This window comes from Eptatretus burgeri, chromosome 10, assembly GCF_056783735.1.
Source record: "Eptatretus burgeri isolate ZD-2024b chromosome 10, Ebu_testis_v1, whole genome shotgun sequence".
NCBI lineage: Eukaryota > Metazoa > Chordata > Myxini > Myxiniformes > Myxinidae > Eptatretus > Eptatretus burgeri.
Genome location: NC_140970.1, coordinates 102595208 through 102616482, shown reverse-complemented (window position 1 = coordinate 102616482; position 21275 = coordinate 102595208). Strand labels below are relative to the sequence as shown.

Sequence of the window (21275 nt, the reverse complement as noted above, 5' to 3'; positions counted from 1 at the left end):
AAAGATAATTTGCAGCAAGTAGCAGAACCTGAGAAATTTGAAGATAATAGTTGGTTACGCTTGTGGAGTGAGGTTACCAAGGATATTGGAAGTGGTGACTGTGCAACGGGGGCAGGTGCTGGTGATGGTGCAGCAATATAAATTGGTAGAGATGAGGTATGGGAGATAGTTTTTGTGGATGATGAGTCAATTGAATATGTAGATTCTTCATTCTGCAGGAAGGATTGTAGAGATAGAGTTCTGTGCAGTTTTGAAGGACTTTTAGGTAGTTTGAACATTGATGGGTGATTGTGTGCATGTGTTCAGAGTGCTGTTGGTGGGGGTCTCATAAAGGGGTGTTGTGTGGTTGATGTTGTGTTTTTTTTATTTTTATTTTTTTTAATCAAAGCCCATGCCCCCTCCCCTGTGGTGGGGGGGGGATACAAAAACTACAAAAAAATCCGACAAAAAACACTTCATTAAAAAAAAAAAATTAAAAACATTTTGCATTTTCTTCTCTTGATCCGGTGTTGATAAATTATTGTGGTGTTGATGTGGCACAGGCATGGTGGGCTGAACGGCCTCCACCTGTCTAATCTCCTTGTGTTTACGTGAGCATGACTGGTTCTACAGGAATGCTACACAGGCCTCGTGGGATTAAATGGCCTTTGCTCTTTCTCAAGCCTGGTGTTTGCTTAACGGTGAAAGTGGCTGGCTTGACATCTTCGGGTCTTGCGTTTGAGCCCCTGTCGTTCCGTTGAAATAACACCATGTGGGTTCACTCGGCCTGTCATCTTTCCGAGGTTGGCAAAATGAGTACCACCTTACTGGTAACAGGCACTGCGTTAGTGGCACAGCTGCGTTTCCAGAAATGATGCAACCAGCAGGCACAAGTTGCATACAAAACAAACTTCTTTCTCAGTTTCCTTGTAGTTATATTTGTTTTGCGGTTATTTTCATGACCAGTTGTGATCATCAGAAGTAGAATCTGAACTGTCAATGATGAATTATTTAACCATCCAAATATTTTTCAGTTCTCTCCTGTGAACTTTATTCCTTTTAACTTACAAACATGGTTAAACTTGTGGGGCACTCTTCAACGGCATGACGTCACTAGATATGCCTCTGCCCACATCATTACATCATCATACATACATGTACCAAGTTTGATTTAAATCCCTGAACCCAGATTCAAAATCTATCTATAATTCCAGCAATCTGTCTGTCTGTCTGTCTGTCTGTCTGTTTGTCTGTCTTTGTCTGTCTGCGACCGCCGATTCTCGACGACCGCCGGTCCGATCTCATTGAAACTTGCCAGGAATATTGCCGGGGACCCGCGGATGTGCCTTTTTGAGGTTTGATATCGATCGGACGAGCGGTTCCCAAGTTACGGCCATTTTATTGCTTTTTCAGTGTTGAAAAGGTGTATATATGGCAGCTGAAGGTGTCGTTCCACCTTCTCACCTTATCATGCCATTTTTCCCCAAATTATTAATAACCAGATGACCACCGGACCGATCGGATTGAAACTTGCCAGGAATATTGCCGGGGCCCCGCAGATGTGCCTTTTCAAGGTTTGATATCTGTCGTGTATGGGCGGAGTGTGTATTGTATGGGTGGAGCCCCGAGTCACGGTTGGTGGTGGTCACGTGGTTGTGGCTTCATATGTCACGACTCGCCCACTTGGGACTTGTAGCAGCATGTGCTGTCATTAGCAGTGTCCTGTAGGTCATGTGCCTGTAGAGTGCATCGAGTACGTAATAAAGCGGGAGTTACGGGCATCGTACGCCCACCCTCTCGCTCGAGGAAATAAAGCAGAGTTGTGCTATCCTCCGGCTCGTGTCTGCCCGCTCGCACCTCTGCCACGACACTACAGTTTGGCGACGAGGCTGTTTCGGATCGACGCGTGCAGAGTGCCTGGTTTTCCTCGGTATTGACTTTGAGTCGTTGCCGGAGCAATTGGGTTATAGGGCGCACGGAGCGCCGGGAAAATCGGCGCAGCTCGCGTGGTTCGAGTTCGATCACCTGGCGAGGAGCCCAGGGAAGCGCATCGCGAATTTCGCCGCACGGGTGAGACATCTCGCCGGCGCCTGCAGATTAACGTCGAGTGAACGGCGGCCGGGCTCGGAGATCGTTTTATTTCTGATTTGCAAGCCTCGGAAATGGTTTCTGCAATGACATGGCTAAAGGACGAGGACATTGCATTCAATTCAGAAGCGGCGGCGGCCGTCGCACAGACTCTGAGGGATGTCCGGAGCCTCGATGGCCAGAGCACAGCAGGTGTCCGGAGGTCCGCGCGGTGTACCAAGCGCCCACGGCCGCACGCACAGTCTTCGTTGCGGGTCGTGACCGGACGTTGCAACGCGGTCAGTCGGACGGCGGTCTGAACACTCAGGGACATCTACGGTGTGTGTGCCAAGTGTCATTGGCCATCATGACGGTCATGGATGGCGGTGTGCGAAGTGACCTCAACGTCCCGGGTCGAGACCTACTGCCGGTACGGTGTTTTGTGCATGACGTACACTTTTACGCCCCGGGTCGAGTCCTGCAGCCTGGGCAAGGTTTTGTGGATGGAACGCCGATTGTGTTTCATGTTAACACCGGAGCAGCGGTGCCGATCATAAGCGAGCGCACCGCTCGTGCACTCTCCGGTCTACGCCTTTTCAGGTCTACCCTCTCATTGCACACGTATACGGGTGAAGCGCTGCCAGCGGTTGGCAGGGCACACGTCTTGGTCGCCCGTCAAGGTCAGCGGGTCGAGTTCTCGCTGTACGTGGTGCGAGGAGAGGGCTCACTCTTTTGGGCCGAGACTGGCTGGCGAGCCTCAGGCTAGACTGGACGGCACCAGCCAGTGGCCTTGGACGTCCCGTGCCGAGCCGATTAGAGTATCGGTGGGAGGAGGTTCCTGTTTCGGAGTTCGTACCTCCAGGTGCACCTGTGTCTCCTTCTTCGGGCCCCGTACCTCCGTTTGGGCCCGGGCCTCCCTCGAGACCCGAGGGCGAGGTCCCGGCGGCAGGGGCCGCGGCGATGCAACATGGTTTTCCGTTCATTGCTTCCTGCAACTACGATATACGGTTCCGGAGCAACGGAGAGCATGCCAGCTGCGACGGGCTCTCGCGCTTGCGTTGCGCTCATGATACAGTGCACGCCCGTGTCATTCAGGCGATTTCAGCGGGGGATTGGAGCGAGCCGGTCGCATTCAAGAAGTTCGCGGAACGCGACCATAGATGGTGTCCTCTTCGACGTTCAGATGGGGACCTGCACGCAAGTCGCCTCAACGTCGTGACAACCAAGAGGCGTGCGCGCAGCGTGGTTCATGATTTTCTTAATTGTTGTGTGTTTGATTCTCGCGGCACGAGTGATTCAGCTTGGCGTTATAAACGCAAATGCCGACAGTCCGCGTGTGAGCAAAATGTGTTTGATTGCGATCAATGCTTTCTTTGATGTGAAGAACTTGCGGACTATCGTTGTGAATAAAGAGGTCTTCCCAATCCCGATCTTCGATGACAGTCCGCAGTTCGCTGCAACCTCATGTGTTAACATTATACTGTGGGAACGCGCTGTACATAAAGAGAAGTTTGCCTCGGCGCAGATGATGTTTTTGCTGTTGTATGACCCTGATATGTATCCAGTCAACGCTGTTCGTCTGTATGGACGTGCGTTGAGGTCTCGGCTGGAGTTGCTGCGACAAAAAGGGTCGGTGGCAAGGGCGGTGTTGCGCCCGGCGTTGGTGCGTGGTTTTGGTGTGGGACGGCTGGTAATAGAGCTGGCTAATTGCCTGGTTCGAGTCAGCCGCGCTGGCGCCTGCGGGGCTTGCAGGCTCGGGGTGTTTACCTGATTCGGTCCTGTCTGAGGGGGATGTGCCAACTTGTCGACCGGGGACATTTGATGGTGCCGGGGGAGGTTCGCTTAGCGTGTCACCTCGACTTCGCCGGGAGGCGTATAAGCATGGGCCACCTGGGGGCTCTTCTACAGTCCACTGCATTTGGGATTCAACTCGCTCGCACCAACACAGTATATGTTGTGATGGGGATAGAAGGATGAATTATGTGCCAGATTAAAACAACGGCATTAGTGTTACAGGTTGTGCAGATGAAGCACGTTTTTCTTTTGATCCATCTCGTCTGGGTGATTCTCAGCCCGACTATCACCCCAGGGTTAGATCAGGTGATGTGGTACTTGGGAGATTTTACATGATTGATGTCATTTTGTTCCTCTTTGCTTGTTTGTGTCATATTGTCAGTGTTTTTTTCTTTTTCACCAGTTGCTTTTTTGTATCATGGTGCCAGTGCGTTTGCTAAATGCCATTTTGGCACTAGTTGCTTTCTGTGTTATAGTGCCAATGATTTTTGATTATTGTCATTTTATAATCATACTTTTAGGGGGGAGGAGTGTCGTGTATGGGCGGAGCGTGTATTGTATGGGCGGAGCCCCGAGTCACGGTTGGTGTTGGTCACGTGGTTGTGGCTTCATATGTCACGACTCGCCCACTACGGACTTGTAGCACCAGTAGCATCAGTAGCATCAGCATGCACAGATTTATCCCCTCTCGTGTTCAGTTGTCTTACCCTTCCTCCCGCCCTTGGTTTACTGAAGCTTGTGGCGAGGCAGTTGTCCTGAAACAACTTGCCTTTGCCTCATGGAAAGCAAACCCAACTGAGGGCAATCTCAGTTCTTTCCACAAAGCTCGGAACAAGTGTGTATCTACCCTCAGGAGAGCCAGAAAACAACATCTTTCTCATCTCAAGTCTGAACTCTCAAACCTCTCTCCCTCCTCAAAATCCTGGTGGCGTTTAATCAAATCTGTTTCTGGTGTGTGTTCCCCCTCCATCCCCTCCCTTACCTCAAATGGCCGCACTGCTGATTCCACACGTGATAAAGCTGAATGTCTAAACTCGGTGTTTGCAGCTAAATCTTGTGTCCCAAACCCATCACTATCTCTACCCACTTTACCCAGTCGCACCCAACTGTCCCTGGACTCTGTATCCTTTTCTCCTGACAAGGTGGAGAGCTTGCTTTCAAACCTCGAGTCAGATTCTGCAACCGGTCCAGACGGCATCAGCCCACGTGTCCTCAAAGCCTGCTCTTCTGCTCTTGCTCACCCTCTCTCTGTTCTATTCACCCTCTCATTTTCCCAAGGTCATCTGCCATCTGCTTGGAAATCTGCTAACATCACTGCCCTGCATAAAAAGGTGCAAAAACAGATCCCTGTAACTATAGACCAATCAGCCTTCTCCCAATCATCAGCAAGGTTATGGAATCCATCATCGCTTCAGACATGAAATCCTTCCTCTTCTCCAATGGCTTGATTTCCAATCATCAATTTGGTTTCAGACCAGGTCACTCTACCCTAGATATGCTGCTACTGCTCTCCCATCAATGGATGGAGGTCCTCAATGCCAGACAGGAAATCCGAGCCGTATCCCTGGACATATCACGTGCTTTTGACACAGTCTGGCACCCTGCCCTACTCACCAAACTCTCTTCCCATGGTATTCAAGGCCATCTCCACTCATGGCTCGCAGACTTCCTCTCCTGTCGCAGTCAACGTGTGGCCCTAAATGGAGTTCTTTCATCCCCTCTTCCTGTGCAGGCTGGAGTTCCTCAAGGTAGCGTTCTGGGCCCTGTTCTTTTTCTGGTTTTCATCAATGATCTCTCGGACTCTCTGGAAAATCCTCTATTTCTCTTTGCCGATGACTCCACCCTCTGCCGTACCATCTGTCATCCCTCAGACCGGCAAGCAGCAGCTTCTTCGCTCACTGCAGATCTGGATAAAATCACAAACTGGTCCAACACGTGGAACATGTCTTTCAATCCAGACAAATCTCACACTCTCACTATGTCTCTTCGAAAGGACCGTTTACAAAACCCCCCATCCACTTTCTCAACAATCCTCTGGAAGAAGTCTTTTCTTTCAAGCTTCTGGGTCTCACTATCTGCCATGACCTTTCCTGGGAAAGTCACATTTCCAACCTTGCCTCAAAAGCCAGTCGCCGACTGGGAATCCTCCGTCGTGCAAAGTCCTTCCTCGGCCCTCTTGAGCTCCTGACCACTTACAAAGCTTTTGTCCGTAGCCTGATGGAGTACTGCTCTCCCTCTGGGCTGGTGCTCCTGCCTCCCACCTTTCTCGACTTCACGCTGTCGAAACCAGGGCTTTTAAGATCATTGGCATCTCCCGCAATGAAGCTGAGTCTTTGGGCCTCTCACTCAATCACCGCAGGTTGGTCGGTGGTCTTTCTGTCTTCTACCGACTCCTCTCCAGCCTTGCCCCCCTGCTCTCTCTGTGATTTGTCCCAACCACATTTCCACAGGTCGCTCAAGGTCCGCCAACAACCCCCTTCTGGTAAAACTACCAAAATCACCAATCACTGCTCATCTTCACTCTTTCATTCCTCTTTTTCCCGCCTTTGGAATAAACTTCCTCACTCTATTCTTTCCCATTCTTCCCTCCAGGCTTTCAAAACAGCTGTTCACCACGCCCTCTTATCTTCCCTCATCCAAATCCTCGATCTTTTCTACCCCCGATAATCCACCCAAGCCCACTTCCTTCAATTCTCCTGCTTTCCTTCCTGAAAGTCCCTTTAATGTCCATCTTCCCCTCGCCATGTTCCCCGTCCCATCCCCATCCCTCTCCCTTCCACAGTTCACCTGTGTCTGTTCCCCAATGTTTTGTCCCTTCCACTCCCGCCCCTCTTGTCTCATGCCTCCTTGCTGTGAGTTGTGTGTTAGCTCTCATACGAGCCTCGACCAAGGTATACAAAAAAAAAAAAAAAAAAAAAAAAAAAAAAAGTAGCAGCATGTGCTGTCATTAGCAGTGTCCTGAAGGTCGTGTGCCTGTAGAGTGCATCGAGTACGTAATAAAGCGGGAGTTATGGGCATCGTATGCCCACCCTCTCGCTCGAGGCAATAAAACGGAGTTGTGCTATCCTCCGGCTCGTGTCTGTCCGCTTGCACCTCTGCCACGACACTACAATATCAATCGGACAAGCGGTTCCCAAGTTACGGCCATTTATCTGTCAACCAATGACAGGACACGGTGCTATGACGTCACAATGAATGTTTGTTCAATTATTTATTTACTTTTTGGGGGGCATGATTGACGTCACAATTCTTTTTCTTCTTCGTTTGGTATGACGTCACAATCGACACTGGGGACCTGAGTATTGCTTTAGTATTTATTAGGGCTTCAAGCCAAATGGCTGAAGCCCTATTGAATTCGTTAGTATTATTATTATTAAAGGCATTTTTATGTTCTACTGACTGATTTTGTGGCGAATCTGGAGGGAAAACTGTTGGATGAAATTCAACGAAACTTAACATCCTGATAACTCTCCACCTGAAGTTTATACTATGAAACATTTGATGACGTAGGTCACGTGTTATGGCGGCCATATTGGATTTTCTCCAAAACCTAAAAACATCTTCTTCTCCAGAACGGATAACACGACAACCTCAAACTTTTGCACACATTTGCATTGTTCCATGGGAATGTTAAGTTGTTAATTTGGTCGAAATCGTTACATAATTCATATGATTTAAAATGATGCCGATTCGCCTCATTAAATATGCAAAATATGCAAATGAGAGTTGAAAAAATTTAATGACAAATTTAGATAGCACATAAACAGGGGACTCCCAATATATTTATACTATGCCTCTATTTGACCCCAGTGAGCCTCCAGCACCCCCCAAAGTTGAAAATCACCCATTTTTGAAATGTCATAAAATGAAAACAACACTTGGATGAAATTCAATGAAACTTAAACACGTAATAACTCTCCACCTGAAGTTTATACTTTGAAAATTTTGATGACGTAGGTCACGTGGTATGGCGGCCATATTGGATTTTCTCCAAAACCTAAAAACATCTTCTCCAGAACGCATAACCCAACAGCCTCAAGCTTTTGCACACATGTCCGATGTTCCATGTGAATATTAAGTTGTTAATTTGGTCAAAATCGTCACTAAATTTATATGATTAAAATTATGGCGATTCGCCTCATTAAATATGCAAAATAAGCAAATGAGAGTTGAAAAAATCGAATGACGGATTTAGATAGGCCTTAAAGAGGGGACTCCAAATATGTGTATACTATGTCTGTATTTGACCCCAGTGAGGCCCCAGAGGCCCCCAAAGTTTAAAATCACTCATTTTCGACATGTCGTAAAATGAAACCGAAAGAAGATAGAGCTATAGTGACTGCACATTCTGGAAGATTGTTTAACGTCCTACAAGTTCGCCATTTACATTAATATGCAAATGTGTAGTTATTGGACTTTTTTCAGGACTTGAAACTTTGTCCAGCCTCGATTTGTCCAATGTGAAGCTTCTTTCTTTATCATGTATTGCTATCGGCTTTACAATCCTTCATTGATATAACATGAGGGACACCGTAGCGAGACCCCATTGCAGACTCAGTGCAAATTAAAGTCCTTTGACGTCGGATGCACAGATTGAAGCCCGGGATTACTGGTTTACCAGTTTTAATTATTATTGTTGTGCTTGGTAGACATTTGTGAATACATTTACAGAGAGAGGGGCGAGAGAGGAGAAGGGCGAGAGGGGGGAAGAAAGGGGAGGGAGAGAGGAGGGGCGAGAGAGGAGGGGGGAGAGTGGGGGGCGAGAGAGAGGAGGAGTCACAATTCTTCTTCGTTTGATATGACATCACAATTGATGCTGGGGACCTGATACTGCAGGCACGAAACTGCACATACTGGCACGCACCTACGGGCACGCCCCTATGGGCCCGCACTAGTATTAAATAATTCTGGCTGCCAGACCTTGCGTCCAATCAGCTTGAAATTTAAACACATACTAGATCATAACTGTGACGTTTCACGTCGATTGATGAAGTCGTTCAAGAGAAAAAAATTGTTATAGATTTTTGTTCAATCCAATATGCTGCCAGACCGTGTGACCTATTAATTATTCGTGAACACCCTGTTATCCCCAAGGCTTGGGAAACGTGGGTGTCGTTTCTCCTTGATCTGTCAAGGTGATCTGGAATAGGGGATTTCTAAAGGTTTATTCTTTAAAAAATCATGGCTGCCTAACCATGTGACTTATGTATCATAGGCAGAGAACTTTTTGTTCCTCTTGGATAAGCTTAATTGTTTGGGTTGTGGGCTTGGGATCCTAAAGTCCACGGTTCAAATCCCTCTCAACCGTTGAATTAATGCCAGGTGGGGTTGACTCAGCCTGTCAGCTTTCTGTGGTCGGCAAAATGAGTACCAGCCTGCCGGGATGATTGAGCCGTTCGAGTGTCCTGCGTGGGAGTGACGACCCATCCAGGATTGTGCCCAATAGCCCAGGAGACTGCTTCGGCAACATCGATGCTCTGGACTGAGTATGGTTCCATTGGATGGATGGAAAGGCGATCATACCTGTTAAGTTTCCTCTCGATATGTTCAGCTGTTTCGGAGAGGATTTATGAAGGTTTTTATGTTTAAAAACAATTTGGTTGCTAAACCACATGACCGATGATGTCATCAAATCCCCCCCCCCCCATACAATTTAGCCTGAGATGACCCTTACAAAATTTTTCATACTGATCAGATATAGCATTCGCCGTATGCAGTTGACGTCTTAACGAAGCCACCTGTGACATCATCAAAAAAAAAAAACTTATTCCCCATGGGGAGTACTTCACATGTGCCAAGTTTCAATTTTTTCCCCATGGAGTAGTTTTGAAGATGGAGGTGCAAAGTTTTTGCTTTTTTTTCCACGTCATGTGACCTATGACGTCATCATAATTAAAACATTCTACATGAGTCGTTGCACCGATGTTGAAAATTTTGTGTCAATCGGATATGCGGTTTCAGAGGAAACAGAAAATTAGTACGGATGGACGGACGGACGGACAACCCGAACACATAATGCCACCGGCGACTTCGTCAGCGGAGGCATTAAAACGGTCTTTTCATTTCATCCATGCCAAATTCCCCTTTCATTTTCTGAGCAGCCTGATACCACCTTCGCTTACCTTACACTGAATATTTTGTGGAACCTGATCCCAGTCACTTGATAAGCTTTATTTACATGACGTGTCTTCATGAATAAAGTTAATGAGGATAATATTCACACAACCCTCCCCCCCTACTGCCCTCCAGCTTTTACCGCTATGTCCTGGAGGCTGAACCGAAGTTCTCCCCAAGCGGGGACCTCCTTGCAGGCCCCTTGGCTCGTTTTGCCGATATGCCAGGTTCCCCACTTTTCACTCTCAACATGATAACCCCAGAGAGCTGGCTCGTCGAGTCTGTACACACGCCGTATGATCTTGACAACATTTACTTGAACGAGGTACACTTGTTTTTGTTTTTGAGGGTGATTTATGCTTGAAATTGGAGTGAAATGGTCTCGTGCTTGGGTTTCATGGGGCTGGGATTTGAACTCAGATTAGACAGTTCAAAGGTGGGAACGCTGCCTCTGAGTTATTGTTTCAGCCCACTGTCATCTTTCATGACGAAGAGGATAACGGTGTGTTTTCTTGGCAACAGCAATGATCATTTCATCTGATCGCTATTTATAGTTCAGTGAATTTACGAGGAAAGCAAAATCGGATGTCTTTCTCCCGTGTCAGGTGGAAGGAGTTGTTGCTGCGCAGTTTGAGCTGGAATATCTCCTGCTTGAGGGTCACTGCCATGATGTCACAACGGGGCAGCCTCCTCGGGGTCTCCAATTTACCCTGGGCACTCGGAAGCAACCCCTCACTATGGACACAATTGTCATGGCCAATCTTGTATGATGCACCACTTTAAAATCTTTTTAAAATCACATATGGATCCAAGATTCATGAATTGATTTGTACACATGTATATATCACATGCCGGACAAGGACCCCACTCTACTTGTCCCTCCTTTCCCTCCGTAAACATCGTTTTTTGTTTTTTTTAAAATCTTACCTTTCCCTGTTTACCGTATTTATTTGTCATTTTTCACTTGCACTTCTGCCCAAGTTTCACTGTGCAGTAAAAAATAACGATGTTGCACAAAAGCGGCGGATCCGTGCACAGCATACCTTTCTCCCTGTGATTTTTCTCTTTTTCCACTTGTTTTTCAGGGATACTTCCAGCTTAAGGCGAACCCTGGAGCATGGATCCTTCAGCTCCGCAAGGGCCGATCGGATGACATTTGCACCATGTTCTCGTGCGTATTGCTGTCCGTATGTAAACCGAGCTGTTCCCACTTTCTCTCTCCACTTCTTGCCGTCTCTTCATTCAATATCCACTGCATTGTTCAACCTAAACGATATACCAGTCTCGTAACTTGATCATTGCTCATCGTAATCAAACTCTGCTTCTTCACAGTCACGAAGGTACAGATTCGCCACCTGATGTCTCCGATGTCATTGTTCTCATGAAAAGCTTTAAGAGCAAGATCATTAAAGTGCGGGTGAGAAATCCAAAGGCTAACCACAATTCCTAAACTTTAAAATAGCATCCTTTGTCGACCTTATCGACTACACCCACTGTGTTCTTGCATCCACTCATTGTACTCTTTGCACTTTACTAAAACAACACTTTGACATTTGTTGAGAGATCAGGCCAAAAACTAGATATAGCACACAGCTCGATTTTTTTTTTTGGGGGGTTCTGACCCAGCCTATCAATGGGATACAAAATGTAAACTCTCCAGCCTGGCAGAGGTAAGTGCCATTCTACTTTGTTCTGTTTTGCCAAGTGTCACTCTATGAGTGATTTTTCATGACTTGCAAAAGTGAAGATTTTTCACGTCTATTGGTCAGTCGATTTTGTCTGTCTGTCTGTTTGTCTGTTTAGCGCCGACAGGTCAATTTTAAACCGATCTTCACGAAACTTCACCACATCGTAGAGTTTGTCTTGAGGAAGAAGCCTATTGTTTTTGAGGTCAGAAGGTCAACAACTAATGTGACGAACGTCTTCAACATAATAAATAAAAAGGTGGTCTTTCTAAAATCCTCAATTTTCATCCGATTCCCTTGAAATGTGAAGAGGATTTATATTTCTGGTCACTGAATTAAACCAGCCAATTATTTTTGAGGTCAAATTTGTTGTATGGATTTTGCACATATCTTGCTCTGCACGACATCGTCTTCTTGTTTGTTTGTTATTTGGCAAAGAAAAACTGTTTTTTTGACAAGTATGTTGATCGCCTCCATGTGTTTGTTTGTCTGTCCGCTCGCCTCCAGCTCAAACCGCTCAACCGACCGTTCTAAAATTTTCAGAGATTATTGTCACCGACCCTGCGACGGTCCCGCATTGAAGTTTCGTAAAATATGGTCGACCGAAAAAGGTCAACTTCGGTCAACAGACCAATTTGAGCCAAATTTTATTAAATCTTCAAATTTCATCCGATTGATTTGAAATTTGAACAGGATTTGCATTTCAGCTCACTGAATTCAACCACCTATTACTTTTGAGGTTATCATAGGTCAAAATGTCAACATAAGCCTTAAGGTCAACCCAAAAGAGGCCAAATTTTTTATTGTTTCTAAAATTCTCAATTTTAATCCCATTTACTTGAAATTTGAAGAACATTTGTATATCAGGTTGCTGAATTCAACCACCTTTTAATTTTGAGGTAAAAATAGGCCAAAAGGCCAATTTCAGCCAAATTTTCTGAAATCCTCAATTTTTATCCAATTGACTTTAAATTTGAAGAGCATTTTCATTTCAGGTCGCTATATTCAAACACCTATTAATTTTGAGGTAAACATATGCCAAAAGGTCAAAATAGGCCAATTTGGGCCAAATTTTCTAAAATCCTCTTCATCAGATTGACTTGAAATTTGAAGAGGATTTGCATATCAGGTCAATGAATTGAACCACCAATAATGTTTAAGGTCAAAAGGTTAACACAGGCCTAATTTCTGAAATTGATAGGGCCAAAAACTATATATATATATATATATATATATATATATATATATATATATATATATATATATATATATATATATATATATATATATATATATACACATACATGTAGTGTGACGAGCACTTCACCGATCCCCATTAGTGGTCCACGCACACAAAAGAGTCACCTCCAACACAGAGGCCTCAGCCCGGTAACTGTCAAACAGACAAAGATTATATGGTCATCATCAGTTAAACCTCAAACGGAACCACCGATCCAGATTTCAGGTTTATTTGCCCTCATCAGGATGGCATACCGATAAATATCTAACCAATGATGACCACATTCTTCGTTAATACATCAGACGCACCTCCTGACTGTGTTATGGTGAGATATACCTGGAGGTATACGCAATCCCCTCCGAGCCATCTCGACTGGGTTTGAATGTTGACCCAGCTATAAACTGTTATCCTGGTGTTTCTCATGCAGGGAGAGGCATCGTGTGCTCCGTCTATCGGATCGATATTGAACTGGGAACCCACCCGCTGGAACATTAGTTTGTGGATTTTAAAGATCCCACAGTGTCTTTTTGATGGAGTAGGCGAGTTATCGCCAATGCCTTGAACAAATTACAATTTCCTGCCCTGACCGTTTGCTGGGAATACGAGGGAAAACCACCGAGCATATCCCTTAATGCCATAGCCTTTCCTCAGGAGCTTCTTCAGCAGCACCAATGTTCTGTAAAGAGTATAATACTTCTATGATGATGATGATGAGTGGTTGATTGATGTATTCATTGCATTGTGATTCCAATGACAGGTGCAAAAGAAACCACACAAAATGCATGAGGAGCTTCTGGGCGACGTAGAACGGGAAAGTGGAGGAATTTGGAACTCTATCCGCAGGTTCCAATTTTTCATCAACTTTTTGTAATCTATGAGCTTAACATATGATCTGCCTGCTTAATTGAAATGCTGACGTTTTAATAGGAAATTAATAATGTGCTTGCCAGTATCTATAGACAGTAAGTTAAGATCTTCTTGGTGTTTTGTGTTAAACACAGCAACAATCTTTTTTTTTTTTTTTTTTTTCCTTTTCTTTTAAAAATGTAGGCTCTATCTATTCAAAAAAGAAGGTGGAAAGTAATGCACTGACAGTGGGACAACATGTGGATGCACGAAGCAAAGGGATGAATAGGGAGGGAGGCAGTTGAGAGGGAGAGGTGAGGGGGATGGCAACATTTTCCAAAACTGTCATAATTGTTGACTCTGGGAGGTCGACGGTTCCAGGAGTATATAGGGAGAGTCGAAGGACTAACAGAGCAGAGGGAGCAATGAAAGAAAACGGACACCATCAACCTGCCTGCGCTGAGAGAGCAACAGACCCTGTCCTTCGGCCTCATCACAGGAAATTCCAATAATTTTGAGAGCTTTAAACACCACCGAATCCAGAAGAGACAGATGTGAGGCTGGGGTTCCATCCATAGACTGGAGCAGTACTCCATTGAACTATGAACAAAGACCTTTTAGACTTTGAGTATCTCCGATTTTACAAAGCAATTTAACCCTCTAGAGCCCCAGGGGTTATTTTTTTTGTTCATCCAGAACATTTCGTGGGCTCTAGAGGGTTAACTTGGAGATGTGAAGATGTCATCTGTTGCAGTTTGTGGAATTGAAATGAAAGATTTATAAACCTGGCCTTATAATATCGGGTAGAGATTTTGCTGGGACTGGGAATTGGTTGGCTGGAACAAAGAAACCAGGCTGGAAATTTTATTTATACAATTTTACATGTTGCACCAATCCTGGTATCGCTTTGCTTTTAACCCTAAACTCCCACTACCCGCATTATCAATGCATGAGAAACATTATCAATGCAACACAAAAATCACACTCATCCCACTACCCGCATTATCAATGCAACACAAAAATCCCACTAATCCCACTACCCGCATTATCAATGCATGAGAAACATTATCAATGCAACACAAAAATCACACTCATCCCACTACCCGCATTATCAATGCAACACAAAAATCCCACTAATCCCACTACCCGCATTATCAAATCAATACAACAATCCCGAATTCGCTGTTGCAAGGAAGAGGATTTGAAATCCATGATCCCCATCAATAAGTAAACCGTCCAAGACGTTTTCAGTCTCTTCCAGTCCCCTCTGTGGTTTCCAAAACTTCTCCAAACTCTCAATTATTGCAAGAAGGTTAAACTACCTTGGGTTGTCTCGTTTGGCGTTCCCTTACAAACATACATCTCGGGGTGCTGCAAGTGCGGATTGCAATTGTATTTTTGGTGAAGTCTTTGTTTTTGTTGATCCTGTTCACTTCGCCAATTTATTTTGAGGAAGCTTTCCCTCTCCCTTTCCTCTTCCTCCCCCTCATCCTCAAGATAGCACAAATATCTCACCAATACTCAGCAGAGTGAATATCCCAGATTAAGCTGTGATCAGGTGTTGGAAATGTGGCAGAAATATTTTTCTCTTTCTTCTACTCAGCCTCGCCGGAGGAGGACAGACCGAAGAGTCGGACAAAGGTCAGGACGGTGTAATCAACATATTCTCCGTCGCATCAGGTCATCTCTACGAGAGGTTTCTCAGGCAAGCGAAGCTCACTCCCTCTAACCTACGTTGTTGAGTTATTTCGGCAAACAGTTAACCACAGTAAAGCGACATGCCATTGACTTATCTGCGGCTTTGTTTCCCCATCATTTATTTACCTGGAAGGATCATGATGCTGTCTGTGCTGAAGCACACACACACACCTGTGAAGTTCTGGTTCCTCAAAAATTACCTTTCTCCAACCTTTAAGGTAAGGGGAATAGTTGATTAAGAAGTTGGGGTCTGAGTCGAGGGGATTGCGTGGGTAAACTGAAGTCACATGGAGGAAGGAATATGTGGATGTAGAGGTGTTGAGACTCGAATACAAAGTGTTCGATGCTCTTACCCACCATGTCTGGGTAGTCCATTGGAATTGAATTTAGATCTGCACTTTCTGTGCCAATCTTGACTAATCGCATTGTGGGCTTCCATGCCTCTTGCACCAGATAAACATGAGGTTTAACCAACTATTGAAATTCCCAGAGGTTTGGGCCCATCTTTCCTCCTGCAGGAATTCATTCCGGCCATGGCTCAGGCCTATGGGTTCAAGTACGAGTTTGTGCAGTACAATTGGCCCCGTTGGTTGCACCAGCAAAGGGAGAAACAAAGGATCATCTGGGGTTACAAGATTCTCTTCCTCGATGTCCTCTTCCCCCTTGCCGTGGACAAGATTATCTTTGTGGACGCCGACCAGGCACGTGAATCGACCATTTGTCATCTTTCTTTCGTCTTTTGTCAGTTACCCTGCTGAAACACCTTGTGATTACATTTAATGTTTAATTTAACTTTCAGCTTGATGAGGCTTATCTAGTTAGCGATTTATAAAGTGATGAACCAAGTGACTGCTGAGCAGGTTGTGATTGCTGAGCAGGTTGTTGGAAATGCTATGTGTGAAGGGCAGCACTGCGATGTACCTTAACCTTTGATCAGGTGAGAATCCGAAATGTATTTCCACCTCCCCAGATAGTGCGTACGGATCTAAAGGAGCTTCGAAACCTGCCATTGGACGGTGCTCCATATGGTTACACTCCGTTCTGCGACAGCCGCAGAGATATGGATGGCTACCGTTTCTGGAGGTCTGGGTACTGGGCCAGCCACTTGGCAGGGCGAAAGTATCACATCAGGTGTTTATGTGTATGCTAAGCAGAAAAATCCATTTTTTTTTCTGCATAAGTTTCGTATTTCTTCTGTTCACCTACCATTCACTTTTGAAGCACAAGGAGATTGAAATATTTGCCCTCTTGGGTCCCTGATTGTGAAATGTCAAATGCTTTTCAGGCAATCAACCACAATGGCAAGCCATGGACGGCTTCCTCAACAGAAATTACTGAGAAATTAATTGAAGCTGCATCTGCTTAATGATATAATTATTATTTTTTTCATTGAAGGATGTAAAGTGAAACAAAAAACCTTAAATGTTCGATTGAAATTATTTAATTATTTGAAACGTGTTTAGTTTTCATTTCAATGCCTCCGCAGCCGAAGGCGCTGGCTGCAGGCATTGTTTTGGGGTTGTGCGAGTGTATCGGATACTTATTAATCTCTGAACGGATTTTGGCCAACCTTGGGACAAGTATGTACTTTGATGCAAAGTGAACCGATTCAATTTTGGGTTCAAAACGGTCAAAGGTCAATTGGTGAAGTCACCTTTAATTGAAAATCTTTGTTACTGCAGTAACTTGTGAACCAAAGAAAGGATTTCAACCAAACTTGGCCCAAATATGGACTGCGATACAGAGATGACCGGTTTCAAATATTGGGTTCAACAGGTTGAAGGTCATGCGCCCTTTGAAAATAGATTTCCAGATCATAATCAAAATAAAGACCAATTACTGCACCGTAGTACCAAGAAGGAAGGCAGACATAACACACACACGTGTACACACACACACACACACACACACACACACACACACACACACACACACACACACACACACACACACACACACACACACACACACACACACACACTGATATATGATGTACTGGAAAGTACTTACAAAATCTATTTTGTTTGAAGTGATCATCTTAACGTATAAACAATTAACTCATTTCACAACTACCCGGATCATCAGCTGGGCACCGTTTTTCATCGAGGTTTCGATTCTTTCAGCCTCAGAACCTCTCCAAACGTTGGATTCACAACCCCGGTCGCAGATCCACATCGATGGACCCACAACCTCAAAGTTGTGTCCAGACAGTCAGTCAACACAGCAATGTAATCAACTTAATCAAACTTATTCAATTATTTGTTTTATTGAAAGTACTCCATATGAATAACTTTAACCATACATCACATTATGTGATAAATTAAGCGATAAACACATTACCTTTCAGACACGTCCATTACACAGCACCTCCATCGAACCAAACTGTCATTAATAACCGATTTTAACATACTGCACTGCGTAACCGAGCAACCACCAACAAAATATTTGCTTATTTATAATGTTTTTTTTTTAATCTAAATACCTTTTTTATTTAATACATATATTTATATATGATTAACCAATAATATTAATTATAGAATTTACTTCACTAAAATAATAATTTATTATTATTATATCAAATGCAATGCAATAGGAACTTGTTCACACGGAAAGCAACCAAACTTAAATAAAAGGTGACGATGGAGTCTAAAAACATTCTCACAAGACCTGATCAAACAATCAGCCAAATATCCTATGTTTAACATGATGAAAAAAAACTTCTCAGCACATTCCACAAAATCATCCTTTACTGAACAAATTCTTGCAAATCTAAGTAGCTGAGATGAAAAGACATTGTGACCCATTTTAATTGGTACATTGTTACCTGGAAAGGTGTACAAGACTACCGGGAAACTGAAATCATCAACTTTATAATATACATTCGTACTAAAACCATTCTGTCTAACTCTAACCAACGCATCCAGATATGGAGTAACTGTACAGTCATTACCACTCCTGTTTATAATCAGGTTCTCATCGTGTGCTGCCTTTTTGGCTGCTGGTTGCATCATTGGTTAGGGGCGTGGCTATGCCGCTGATGCAGTGCCCCTATTACCAGTATACTGGTGCTCATTTCGCAGACCTCGGAAGGATGACAGGCTGAGTCAACCCCCTGGTGTTAATTCAGTGGCCAATGGGGCTCGAACTCGGGGTCCAAGGATCCCAAGCTACCGCCCGAACCGCGAAACCAACACCAGCCTACAATCAGGCTTTCTGGATCAATCTTGTGAAGCTGCTTATCAAAAAAGTGATAGTTAACCACACAAATATCATCGATATAACGACATGTATGAGATAGTTTTTTAGCTAATCCTAATTTTTCTCTTTCATCGGTTTCTGCATGAATGAAAATTCACAGAAAATAAGTCGGGGGCTGTAATTCCCACCCATGAGAATACCCTTAACCTGTTGAAACATTATCCCACAAAAAGATACAAAAGCATAAAATAAAATAAAATTAACAACATCCTTAAACTTCTGTTTATCAAAATAATGAAAACTTGAGTGTTTATTTTTAGAAAAGAATGTTCGATCAAACCTGACACATAAAAACTTATTAAAAGAGTTAAAAACCTTGTCGATCACTTTGAAGAGTGAATCCCTCACTCGTACTAAATCCAAATTTGTGCACAAAGTTGAAAAATCAAAAACTTCAACTGACTTGATATTGAGGCATCTAATCCCATTTAATAACTCTAAAGTATAATTGATGTTCCAGAAAGTATTCATACCAGAATTCTTCTCAATTACGAAACAATATTTCCTGAACTGTTCCCTAACAACTTGTAAACCTGAGTTAACGATAACCGATAACTGTTTTGTGGAACACTGCCTGGCACCCTCTATGAAGCTTTGGGATCTAGAAAAGTCGAGGAATACAAAGATTTACCTCTTTACATTTAATACCGAAATTATTAACGAGAACTTCCTGATGCTCAGAGATAATATCTTGGAGTGACTTATGATAAGGAACATACGTGCTATTTCCTATACGAGTGAAAGTAACCGTATCAATGCCTAACTCTCTTAATAAAACCTCGACATATAACTTTTTACAAACCACAACAATATTATTAGCAGCTTTATCCGCTGGAGCTATGATATAGCTATCATGGAGATCACGAATGTCTTCACGAACACTCGGCTTGTTCAACACTGGTTTAGACCGACCCAGTGAAAGCAAGCCCCAACTACTAACAAACTTCATCCTATTATCCAGGACGTCCACAACTCTGTTGAACCATGCATTGAAACTGTTTACAGATAACTTAAACTTGGTGCACATTTTGTTAAAATTAGAGACAGAATCCACAATTGAAGACCTAATGCAGCTCCAAGGTTGAGTTACTAGTTCCCTATATTTAGCTCCCATTTTCATCAGATCCCTAATTTCACGATGACTAATTATATTCAAATCCCCAGAAACTACGTGTCCACAAGGACCATGTAAAAAGGGGAAGACGAACATTCACAGTCAGTTTTCAAAATGTCCTTTACTATATCTATACTAAGAGTTTTAAGAAATTTACCATAACTGAATAAGGATTGTCCTATGATCTTAGTGAAAATGAAATAAACCTTCAATGGGGTTCGCTCCCTAACTTTACCTGGTAATAAATTCTCTACACTAGTATTCCCAAAATAGAATGAAGCCGAAGCCTATCTACCTGCTCGCTAGAAAAAACACAAACCACTCGTGGATCCTATCAACTTTGCGAGTAGACTTCTTCACCAGAACCCTGCTGCAAAAAGCTTCGCTCAAAAACGAGCACGTCACATGAACCTGCTAAACTCCGGAGAATATTAAACTCCAGTACCTTGTACCCTGTCACTAAGGCCCAAAGGATAGATCACACATCGTGTCCTTGTCCAAAAATCCTCTCTGTGCCCCAGCTCAACAATACACTCCTCTTTATTATGAAAATCATTGACATTAACTAAGTCTATAACTTGAATAAAACGATGACTAAAAACATGCCCAACTTCATTGAAATGATTATATAAATAAGTCTTGATACCAGACGATACAGCAGACCAATGTGCATTCAAACATTGATGTAAACATTGAGAAGTTTTTCCAACATATTGCAATCCACAATCTCCACAGGTGAGAAGATAAATATTGTATTTTGATTTACATCCCAACAAACATTCACGATCAAAAACAAAAATCTTACTTGTCACATGATGAACAAAAGTTTCACAAGGTCTTAAAATTTAACAACATAAACATCTAGAGGAATTACACTTTTTAAAAACAGCTTTACAAGTACTTGACAAAACATACTGACTCATTCTTACACTGTATGCTTTTTCGTTTTTCTTAAGCCTGACATTATTGTCACTCCTTTTGGTGTTTGACCTGGTCCGGTGGGCTCAGACCAGACAGAAGAGACAGGCTGACTAAGATACCTATTGGCGAGGGGCTGCCATTGCTTGAGGCCGGTGTTACCTGCTATAGAACTGAAAGTTCTCCCACCTACACTGACAATGCCCAGCAATCGGGGCGTGACAGCCATTACCGCAACCTTAAAAATGGATCAAAGTCAGCAGCTGGTGGTTTTTCGTGAACACAAGGGCAGGCAGCTCATGCCCCAAAAATGAAGAGAAAAATGGGGTTCAGGTATGGGAGTTGTGGATGGGGGAGGTATATAAAGGGGAAGTAGGAATAAAGAGAGGTATGAAACGGTAAAAGGAACTGTGAACGACTCAAAAGAGGTGTGAAAGAAAAAGAACAAACATAAAAGATGTAAGGAAGAAAACAACATGCAAGATTCAGCAATCAATCCAAGACCTAAATGCAGTAACAAGTGAAAGCTACCAGAGGTCCATCAGCAGGGAAGCAAAGTCCA

At 43.8% G+C, this 21275-nt stretch overlaps 1 protein-coding gene across 6 annotated transcripts in view; it reads left to right on the top strand.

Annotated features, from left to right (window-relative positions):
- UGGT1 (UDP-glucose glycoprotein glucosyltransferase 1) overlaps nucleotides 1-21275 on the top strand; it is a 93877-nt gene that overhangs the window by 65988 nt on the left and 6614 nt on the right. For 4 of the 6 annotated variants that reach the window (XM_085899741.1, XM_085899740.1, XM_085899737.1 and 1 more), the window contains exons 28-36: nucleotides 10090-10279; nucleotides 10560-10718; nucleotides 11040-11125; nucleotides 11287-11371; nucleotides 13637-13722; nucleotides 15329-15430; nucleotides 15557-15641; nucleotides 15942-16124; nucleotides 16394-16554. In XM_085899741.1, coding sequence (XP_085755867.1) covers nucleotides 10090-10279; nucleotides 10560-10718; nucleotides 11040-11125; nucleotides 11287-11371; nucleotides 13637-13722; nucleotides 15329-15430; nucleotides 15557-15641; nucleotides 15942-16124; nucleotides 16394-16554 — 1137 coding nt within the window. Of the gene's footprint in view, nucleotides 1-10089; nucleotides 10280-10559; nucleotides 10719-11039; nucleotides 11126-11286; nucleotides 11372-13636; nucleotides 13723-15328; nucleotides 15431-15556; nucleotides 15642-15941; nucleotides 16129-16393; nucleotides 16555-21275 lie in introns of all 6 variants that reach the window. The other 2 variants (XR_015062737.1, XM_085899738.1) reach the window with 2 other exon arrangements.